Genomic DNA, 10,834 nt, shown 5'->3' on the forward strand with positions numbered 1-10,834 from the left:
CTGAGGGAGGGACCTGCGTTTCATCCTCCTCCACTTTCTGCATCTTTAGTCTTGTGTCACCTCTGTCTGAGGTCGTAAAATACTCTGATGTGACCATGGACCCCAGGTGCTCATACTGTTACCAGGAAGAATCATCCGACAGATATTTTTAGTGACATCTACCAAGGTCTGAGTACAAAATACAAGAAAGTGTCTGCCCCCGTGGGACTCAAATTCTAGGTGAACACAAAGGACTTGCAACAGAAGCGAGGAAGGACCCCACAGGACACGTGCCAAATTCATGATGGGTCCTGGGTATTCAGGAAAGGCTTCCTGGAGAGAAGCTGGGACCAGGTAGGAGAGGGAGAGTTGTGACATGTGAGCACAGGACCACATGCAGTGCCTTACGGTGGGGTCCCCGGTGTACTGTGGTAAGTACCAACGTGGGAAGCAGGTCAGTTATTTTTACATAAACACAATTGCTCCCTAACCCAAAAACAACTGTTCTTCCACCCTGGGCCTTTCAAACTTACCGATGGTTGTTGAAAACTTTGGTTTTATGTCAAGCAGTTGCTTTTTGAGCTCTTCCATCAGGCCTTTCAGTTTCTGTCTGTCTCTCCCAGGCCTTTTAGCCACTCTCCTTCCTCCCCAGAGCACCAAGGAGTTTGACCTTCTTCCTACCACAGTGATCCTAGGAATGTGTTTCCATCGACCTCTCCTTGAACCTCACACCATGGTTTTCATCAGGAATGACAGTGAAGTTATAGCACAGACAGGGAAAATTTATGAAGGAAAAATGCAGGTCAGGGCTGGTGTTGGGTGAAAAAGGCCAAAGGCACCCAGTCCTCTATCTCTATGTCAGCAAGAGAATCCCCCTGATGGCAGGACTGGCAGAGCAAGGACTGACCCTGCCCAGGCCTTTGCTTCACCAGTAAAGGCTAGTGCCCCTCCCTTGCTGGAAGAGGACCAGGAGCTCATTCCCTAGGGTACTGGGACCCCCTTATCTGGAACACACTATATACCCTAAATCTGGGGTCAGCAGTCTAGAAAAGTGTTCAGATCTGGTTTCCCTATTCGTTTGCATGTTGTTTGGCTCTTTTGCACTGGAAGGTGAAGGTGTGCAGTGCATACAGAGGCAGATTCTGAGTGTCTTGCAAAGATCACAACATTCAGTATCCACCCTTTGTAGAAAAGGTTTGCAGCCTGCTGCCTAAATCTATGACCTTTATGTGCTGCTGCCTCCTAGTGGGTAGAAAAGGTGGATTTGGGCCAAAGGGTGGAATGAGGTGCCCTTCCTTACCATGGTTCCCAGGCTCCTACCTTGGGAAAGTGTGCTTCCTGTCCCTCCTACTCCAGGTTCCCTGGGCCAGGTGCAGAGGCTTTTGCTGAGGTGAGTCCTCAGGAAAGGGGGATAAGGTGCCATTGGTGGAGGAAGTGATTAGGGTCACTTCACAGATGGGAAGGTGTTAGAACACTGGAGTATCTGAACACCAACGAACTGGGTAATAAAACATGGTGAGCTGGGGTGGGGAGCAGTGAGTGGTGAGGGGAAGTGGCTGAGATGTGTCTGGTGAAGAGAACCCCTGGGGCTGCAGGTCAGGTGATCTGCTGGCAGAGCCTGTTAGGAAGTTCAAGGGAGGAGGGCAGTGTGGATGATGGAGGCTTTGTGTGGGCAAGTCATTTGAACAGAGTAGGCAAAAGGATTGTGGGTGACTGTGGATTGAGACCCTCGGGGTACGCCCAGGTCTTGTCTCCTCGGTTGCCAGTAGTTTGGGCTCCCTTGTCCCCAGAAGTGGGGTGGTGGCAGGGAATAGGGTGTGGTGGCTGCCCGGGCGGTGGGGAAGGTGTTCTCCGAGTGTCGCGCGATCCTAGCGCAGGGTGGCGTCGGGGCGCGCGGAGGAGGCGGGGCGCGGGGCGGAGGCCGGGCACCCAGCAAAAGCGGCGCGCGCTGGCCTTAGGAAGGCTGGTGGTGGTCGAAAGTTGGGCGCCTTTGACCGTCTGTGCCCGGAGGGGTCGCCCGCGCGAAGTGAGGTGCAGCGGGGGGAGGCGGGACCCGCCGTGCTCGGACCGATGTTCCCTTAGAAGTTCTGAGCTCGGCCCATCCCATCCCCTTTATTGGCCCGGATCGTTCGCCCAGCAGTGTTTCGTGTAAGTAGCCTCCTGTGGAGCTCCGCGCCTGCAGAGGGACTACCGGCTCCGAAAATAAGCGGTGGGAGGAAAGGCTCCCTGGCACTTTCCCGCTGTCTGCGCAGATAGGTCTCCCGACCTCCGGCTACAGCTGCGATGGTACGAACTGGTGGCTCAAAGTACGGCCTTTGGCCTCTGATCTTGCTTCTGCTGCGGGACTGGACGTGGGCAGCGCACAGTCCCTGGAAGAGGGGCGGTGAGTTGGGAAAGGAACATGCAGGGGGCGTTGGGGTGAGGGGGTAGGAGGGAGGCGGGAGAGGGTGGGGGACATTAAGACGGGGGATGGGGATGCGGTGGCCACGGGAGTCCACGAACCTTCCCGCCGGGCGCCGCCGCCCCCTCCTCAATCCTCTCCGAGGGCTCGTTTCAGCCTCGCGGGCTTACGGGGCCGGTTGTCGCCATCCCGACAAGAAACGGGACCAAACCGAGGCGGCTTGGAAGGGAGGGAGAGAGGGCGCAGCAGGACACTGCTGAAGCACCCCCCCCCCCCCCCCGCAGCGTGAGTCACCGGACTCCCGCCGTCAGCGCAGGCATTTCCGCAGAGTCGCCTACAAGAATAAACATATACCCCTACGGTGCACACACAGCTTTCCCCCACACACCCTCCCTCATCCCCACTGCCGTCCACCCTTGAACTGAGCGGGTTCTGCCAGCTGATGGGTAACCGTGCAGTTGCAGGCTTTCCACACTGTCTACTTCCGCTCAAGACTGGTCCCCAGAGAGCTCACAGTGCTGTCTTGTTACCCAATTCTATGGGCTTTGAAGAACTCCAGTGCTGCCAACACCTCCCAGGGGTGGAGTGACCCTAACCACTTCTTCCACCAAGTGGCACCTTATCCCCCTTGCCTGAGGACTCACCCCAACCAAAGCCTCTGCACCTGGCCCAAGGAACCTAGAGTAGGAGGGACAGGAAGCACACTTTCCCAAAGTATGGCCCTGGGCATCTTAGTAAGGAAAGGCATCTCACTCTACCCTTAGGTCCCAAGCCCATATTTTCTACCTGCTGAGGAAGCAGCAGCACGTAAGGCTCATTCATTACACAGTAGCAAAGGGCAGGCAGAGAGTGAATGTTGTGATCTTTCCAGGCCAGGTAGTGCCTGTCTCTGTGTGTGCTACACACCTCCACCTTTGTGGGACAGAAGCAGCCAGACAACATGCAAAAGAATTGGGGTCCAGAATTATACTTTCCTATACTGCTGACCCCATATTTAGGGTATATAGGGTGCCCCAGATATGGGTGCCCCTGTCCCCTAGGGAAGTCTCTCTCAGGGAGCCTCCTCTGTGTGTCAAAAGCCAGAAACCTGCCCTGTCCTGCCTGTGGCTTCTGGGTGGAGTGAATGTGAGAGGATGTGGGCCCCACTCAGTTGGGCCACTGCCCCCCTCCTTTCTGTAGACTGGATTCCTTTGCCCAAGGGGGCTTTTGACACAGCATGAAGCCATAGGTGTGACCTGAGGGTCATGCAGGTGCAACATATTTGGTGTTAAGATCAGGGCCAGCTGCTTCTGCATCTCATTTGGTCTCTGTGACCTTGGTCATTTCCATGACTGAAAAATCACTTCTTTCTTCAGACCCATAGAAATATAAGACTCTCTGAATTGAGCGAAGTAGGCAGCTTTTATACCTTTTAGACAAAGAAACAAATTTTTGAAAAATTGAAACATGTAAATTAGTTAAGAAATAAGAAGGTTTCGGGGCTGGCCGGGTGGCTCAGGCCGTTAGAACTCCATGCTCCTAACTCTGAAGGTTGCTAGTTTGATTCCTCCACTCCCGCAAGGGATGGTGGGCAGTGCCCCCTGCAACTAAGATTGAACACGGCACCTTGAGCTGAGCTGCTGCTGAGCTCCCAGATGGCTAAGTTGGTTGGAGCGCATCCTCTCAACCATAAGGTTGCCGGTTTGACTCCTGCAAGGGATGGTGGGCTGTGCCCCCTGCAACTAGAAACGGCAACTGGACCTGGAGCTGAGCTGCTCCCTCCACAACTAAGACTGTAAGGACAACTTGAAGCTGAACGGCACCCTCCACAACTAAGATTGAAAGGACAAAAACTTGACTTGGAAAAAAGACCTGGAAGTACACACTGCTCCCCAATAAAGTCCTGTTCTCCTTCCCCAATAAAAAAAAAATCTTAAAAAAAAAAGAAATAAGAAGGTTTGTTTATACAGGCTTCTCAGCCCTAACTTCCCCATTTGTGGAGCTAAAGATGCCTGTCTACCTCTAGGACAGGGAGGGTATCTTTCACAAAGATGCCTGTCTACCTCTAGGACAGGGAGGGTATCTTTCACATGGGAAGTTTCTTTCCTGTTTTCAGGGGGACAAAGGCAGGTCACAGTGTACTGCTGTTTCTTAAGTAACTTTAACTAGAAATAATTGATACGCCAAAGTGGCACGTTTTGGGGAGGCCTGACTTGAACCCCATCATCATCATGCATTCTTTATAAGTTTGATGAACAAAGGATCCTCCAGGCCTTCCCATGGAGCATAGTTTGTGAACAGTTTCTGTTTTTTTGTCCTAGCTTTTCATACTATATCCATTCTGACATATGCATTTCTTGGAGCCTTTTAATCCCTCCCTGTACTGTCTGCCTTGGAAGTTCCTGCTATTTTATTCCATGCAGTGTAGCCATTCCTTTTCCCAAAGTCCCAAACCATCCTAATAGCAGGTTAGCACCATCTCCCAGGGGCCGTGCTAAATTCCGTGACACATGTCAACTCTTCCTTCTCCGATGGTGGGTCCTCTCCTCACCCCGCACGCACTGTCATTCAGCTTTCTTAGGAGTAGCCCCCTGACAATCTACCTTCTCCCCGCAGGGTACAGGCTAGTTTGTGACAATCCTCTGCCACCTAGACTGTTTTTCCCCCTATCCAGCCTGGCATGTCCCTGCAATGGTTATGGGCTGACTGATGCTGGATGTTGGCCTGGTGGGCAGAAGGGACATATCTGGGAATGTGTGCTTTCTTACCAAGCAGAGGCCTCCTGGAACTCCTCAAGCAAGGGAGGGGTGCTGGCCTTCAACTGGTGAAGGGAGGGGCCATGCAGGGTCAATCCTTGCTCTGCCAGCCCAGCCATCAGTTGGGATTCTCTTACTGTCACAGAGATGGGGGAGATGCTTTATGGGTCCTTTTCTTCCAACCCCAACCATCACCTGTGTTTTTCCTTCACAGATGCTCCCTCTCTTTGCTACCGCTTCACCATCACTCCTAATAGACAACCATGGTGTGAGGTTCAAGGCCAGGTCAATGGAAACACATTTCTTATTTATACCTGTAGTAGCGAGATGGCTGAACCCATCGGTCCTCTGGGGATGAAGGTGAATGCCACAGATGCCTGGAAAACACAGACAGAAACTCTGAAAGACCTGACAGAAGAGCTCAAAAAGGCACTGCCTGACATTAAACCAGAGATTATTACAACCATAGGTAAGTTTGAAAGGCTCAGGGCAGAAGTAGAACAGATGTAGGGTTAGGGAGCTTTGTGTTTATGTAAATATTAGATGTTGCTGCCACCCAAGAGGACCATGACACGGAGGAGAGGGGAGGACCAAGAATTTGGAGCGTAGCAGAGGGCTGGATACCAGGTGGGTCAAAGGATCTGTGAAGAGCAGAGGCTGATGTCTTTCTCATGGTGGGCTGCAGATTTTTTCTCCCTGCAGGGCAGGTTCATGTGTCCGTGGGAAGCCAATGGATCCATCAGTGGATCCTGGGAGTTTGGATTCGATGGACAGAGATTCCTCTGCTTTGACTTGGAGAACAGAAAGTATACAGTGGATCATCCTGGAGGCGAACAGATGAAAGAGAAGTGGGAGTGTGACAAGGATTTGACCATGACCTTCACCAGTATCCCAGTGAGCGTCTGCAAGGAATGGCGTGATGAATTCTTGGTATACTGGAAGGAAGAGCTGCCAACAACAGGTTAGAGAGAGGAGAGGGATGACATGGTAGTTCTCTTTTGATGAGATTGACTTACAGAGTGTGTGTGTGTGTGTGTGTGTGTGTGTGTGTGTGTGTGTGTGTGTGTGTTTGAGAGTGATCCATCCACTGTGGATTCTTCTTGGGCAAATAATGGCCATGGCTATGTCCTACCATCCTTCCTTTCCCTTCTCACCTCCTGACATCTCTTATCTCTTCCTCTCCACATGACTTTGGACCACTCACCGTGGATTTCTTACTGACCCCAAACATGAGGGCATCGTTCTGTTTCCAAACCGTTTCTTCGTACTGTCCCTCTCCTTAGCAGCACTTTTCTTTCCCATCTCACCTGGTCTATTTCTGTGAATCCTTCAATACCACCTCAACTGTCAGCTCCTGAGAGGACTTCTCTAGCAGCTTCCCACCTCGTGTGTCACCTCCTCTGTCACAGCGCAGTGACTGCTCATATTCCAACTTCCCCCATTGGCTGTACGAGCCCCAGGAACACAGGCTCCGTCTCCTCTCTTCCTTCCAAACCTAGAATCTGTCATAGTAGCTGCCACACATAAAGGGGTAGAAAATGTCTGCGTGGTAGGATTACCTGGGGCAGCAGGTGCTGAGGAGGCTTCTCCTCAGATTTGAGGTTTGGACAAGAGCTTTCACTCTTGTGTTTCATTCCATTGCAGCGCCACCAACCGTGGTCCCAGCCACAACCCAGTCCAAGACCACAACTACCAGCTGTATTCTCTCTGTTGTCGTCCTCCCCTGCTTCATCACAGTCGGCATCCTGAGATGTTTCATTTACAATTAACAGGTACTGAGGGCAGAATTGAGTGGGGACGAGGGGCAGATGGCCTGGAGTAGGATGGGGAAGGCTGAATTCCCAGCCCGACCCCTGTTGCCTCAGTGAACCTTGTCATCATGGTAATGAGACCAGGAGAGTGAGACCTCATATCGCCTGTCGCAATCACTGTGACAGCCTAGCCCCGAGTTCTGATATCTCCTCACTGTTAGTGCCAGTGGAAAGGGAGGGGCCCAAAACAAGGTTTAAGGTCTGTTGATTTTAAGGGGGTGTAGGGGAAGGGATTAAGAAGTACAAATTGGTTGTTACAAAGTAGTCATGGGGACATAGGGCACAGCATAAAAACTATAGTCAGTAAGATTGTAATAACTATGTATGGTGTTAAATGGGTACTAGATTTGTTGAGGTGATAGATGGGAGAGGTTTGGGGGACAGGGTGAGAAAGGAGAAGGCATTAAGAAGTACAAATTGGTAATTACAAAATAGTCATGGGGATGTGGATATAGCGTAAGGAATATAGTCAATAATATTGTAATAAATATGTGTGGTGGTAGGTGGGTACTAGACTAGTCAGAGGGATGACTTCTTAAATTATATGTAAATATCTAACCACTATGCTGTACATCTGAAATTAATATAAAATAATATCAAATGTCAACTGTAATTGCAAAAAGGGAGGGAAGGTGAATGGGAATAAGAGGTTCAAATTTCTAGGTATAAAATAAATAAGTCGTGGGGATGTAATGTACAGTATAGGGAATGTAGTCAATGATATGATAGTGTGGTGTGGAGTCAGATGGTCACTGACTGTCCTGCGGGGCGGCCTGCAGGGTCTCTGGTCCTGCTGCCCACATAAGAACGCAGGACATGGTGAGGCCAAAAAGGAACACCCACGGAGCCATAGATAGGGGAGTCATACCACTATAGTCTCGGTGGTGGCTGGGTTGGAGACACAGGAAACAGGAGCCACACGATCTGCAACCCTCACTCCGCTGCTTGCTGGCTCAGCCACCATCTTCTTGCTAGTCTCCATTTTTCTGCTAGCGTAGCCACAGCAGTTATTGGCCAATGGGTCACTGGTTACAGCTGACGGCCAACTAGCCATAGCTGATGGCCATCCAATCACAGTTTATGGCCATTTACTACCCGAGTGAGCACCTTTCCATGTGAGGGAGAGAGCCTGGAAACTGCATTCCTGGTTCTGTCCCCACACTGACTTATCATGTTGATCACTTCTTTAGGTATACTGATGGGGAAACTGACCTTAAAGTGGTTCCCTGCCACGTGGAACTGAGATAAAATGGTGGTTCCAGCAGAGCAAGAAGTCCCCAGCCTAAGTCCCAGGCCACTTCCGCATAACCCCCTCCAAGCTACACCTTGAGCCAATCACCAGATAACACCTGCCCCTTCCCGACTCAAGGAAGTCCCCAACCCATAAAAACCTGCTCAAAACCTTGCTGGGGGCTCAGCCTTTCGGGAAGGATCCCACTGAGCCCATCAACGTGGTAAAGCTTTTTCTCCCTGATCTCTGCGTGCTGCTTGAGTTTCTTGGTCCTTGCCGTTTTTTTCTGCAACAATACCAGGGGTGCCAAAAAAGGTATACAAGCGGACACTTTGGTCAATGCTGATCAAGCAGTAGTGTGCTATAATCAGAAATGTTTGGATGCTGATGGTAACCACTTTGAGTACCTCTGGTAATTACAGAAGTCAAAGGTGATTGGTACTCATCTTTTGTTATCAGTATATATTAATTTTCCCTTTCTTAAAATGTATATACATTGTTTTGGCCACTTCTGTATAAATGTTGAATAACTATTGTGTATACATGAAACTAATATAGAATTGTACCTTAGCTATATTTTTATAAAAATCTTAAAAAAAAACAAGAGGACAGAATGATATTTATGATTGTATCTTTGAGGAATTTTTCACTGTGTGATGCTATTTAAATTTACATCTTTATAGTGTAAAAACAATTACTTACCAATTTTGTTTTATAAAGCACAGAAGTTTTGGTGATTGTTATTCCTCCACATCATAGACTAAATAAAACCAGAGATTTTGCTAGATTACTATGGAAACAGAATTTAAGGACCACACTTAACCAGCAATAAGTCCATCTCAGTCTTATCCTGCTAACTGGATTCAAAAAACTACATGGATCAAAAGAATAAGGATTTTTCTGATTTCACCCAACACATTCTACCCCAGCAAGGACTTTCCTGTGATCCCTCCCCCTTTCAGTGAGAAGTAAATCTTCACAGCACAAACATCTCTACTTCTCAAAGTCTTTTAATCCCTTTATGACAATGGACTAGTATCTAGAATATATAAAGAGCTCCTACAAATAAATTAGAACCTGACAAGTTCTCCAGAGATATAGGACAAAGGATGTGAGGAGTTCATGACATTATTGAAAAGATTGAAAATCTTACAAATAATCAAAGTAATACAAATGAAAAATACAAGGATTAGCCTTACAAACCCATGAAATTGTCAAATATTTTAAATGTATCAACCCTAACTACTGGAGAGGATAAGTCCTGAAATAACAGGAATTCTCTTGCATGTTTGGTATGAGTATGAATGAACCAGCACTGTGAAGAATAATTTAACAATATCTAGTATAGTGGACAATATGCTCCTTCTACACCATGGCATTCTGAGTGTTAGTTCTAGTCTTACAAACATGGACCTAATAGCATCTAGATATATGGTTTTTCATTGTAGCATTGTTTGTTATAGCAAAAAAATTAGCAACAAGCTAAATATCCAGCAAAAGAGAAATCTATTGAAAATGTTGGGAAAAGATTTCTATTTCTTGCTACTTGGCTGTCTAGGTAATCTGAACCATTGTCAAAAAATGAAAACAAAAGTCTAAATGAACATTTTAAAATCTTTCAATTAAATCTTTTAATGAAGACTTCTGGCTGATCCACATGAACAGTGACCCTCTGCATACAAACCTCTCTACACATCTTTAAAAAGCATACAAATCACAAAATGGGCAAATAAAACACGCATAAACTACAACTTTAGCATAAGAAGGAGATGCAAATACCTCAGTCCCTCAGGCCCTTTTCCTGAATGTCATTGGTGAATAGAGGACATTCTGGTGAAACTTGGTGGGGACTAAGGAAGTGCTGGCGCTAATGTATGGATGACAAGTCATTTTGAGGATTGGGATGATATTAGAGATTGTGCCCAGTTTTTAAGAAATACACTAGAGTATGTAGCAGTGATGGGATATCCAGGTGACAGCTGACTCACACATAGCTCAGGAACAGAAGTTTCTTAATGCACGTGCAATGTTTTTGTAACTTTTCATTTGTTTCAAAATTTTTGAGAAAGTTGTTAAAAATGAGAATTTAGGAAAAATTTAATTTTCAAAATTTGATGTCAGTAGGGAAATACCTCAATAAATTCAACAGATGTGTTTAAAAAAAATTTAAGCCTCCCCTGTCTCTATCACATCTTGCTCCTTATATAAAAACAGGTTTACCCTCGTTTGGTTCCTTGTTACCCTTCTGTGCTCCAGCCTTCGTCAGCTTCTTCCTCCTCTACCTCATCAGCATGGTCAGCCCAGGCCTGGAATGGGAGGGGTGCAAACTCACTGTTCTAGGTCCTGCCCATCACTGTGATGCAGGAGCTTCTGGTAACCAAGTCAGAGAAGAGGGCTTAGCAGCTCTGAGGTAGATCAATGCCCTAAGCCCACTGTGTGTGTATATTCCTGGAAATGATGATTTTGGATGGGATTTTCCACACATCCACTCTGTCTCATCTCACCTGCTGGCCTCTCCTGTTTTCCACTGCCCTATGGTGTAACCACCTTGGCCTACTCCTTGCTCATCACAGTCGTGCCTTCAAGCTGCTGTTTTGGCTCTTTCCTCTGGCTGCTGCTTCCTGTCCCATCACCAAGAGCTGGTTCTGCTTTAAAGCTGGACATAAACATCCCATTA

The 10,834-nt window shown here is 48.0% G+C and overlaps 1 protein-coding gene across 1 annotated transcript; it reads left to right on the forward strand.

Annotated features, from left to right (window-relative positions):
• Positions 1–2,020: 2,020 nt before the first annotated feature.
• On the forward strand, positions 2,021–8,299 carry LOC117020603 (UL16-binding protein 1-like). The gene is made up of 5 exons (XM_033103209.1): positions 2,021–2,362; positions 5,330–5,584; positions 5,801–6,076; positions 6,760–6,887; positions 8,117–8,299. Exons 1-4 carry the CDS (start codon positions 2,263–2,265, stop codon positions 6,882–6,884), a joined length of 756 nt encoding a protein of 251 aa, XP_032959100.1. The 5' UTR covers positions 2,021–2,262; the 3' UTR covers positions 6,885–6,887; positions 8,117–8,299.
• The last annotated feature ends 2,535 nt before the right edge of the window (positions 8,300–10,834 follow it).

This window comes from Rhinolophus ferrumequinum, chromosome 3 (assembly GCF_004115265.2).
Source record: "Rhinolophus ferrumequinum isolate MPI-CBG mRhiFer1 chromosome 3, mRhiFer1_v1.p, whole genome shotgun sequence".
Taxonomy (NCBI): Eukaryota; Metazoa; Chordata; class Mammalia; order Chiroptera; family Rhinolophidae; genus Rhinolophus; species Rhinolophus ferrumequinum.

Bases quoted from the DNA above. Each gene is read 5' to 3' on its own strand.
- LOC117020603 (XM_033103209.1), top strand. From the start codon at position 2,263: ATGGTACGAACTGGTGGCTCAAAGTACGGCCTTTGGCCTCTGATCTTG. The intron at 5,585-5,800 runs GTAAGTTTGAAA...GGTGGGCTGCAG, and splicing joins AGAGATTATTACAACCATAG to ATTTTTTCTCCCTGCAGGGC. The intron at 6,077-6,759 runs GTTAGAGAGAGG...ATTCCATTGCAG, and splicing joins GGAAGAGCTGCCAACAACAG to CGCCACCAACCGTGGTCCCA.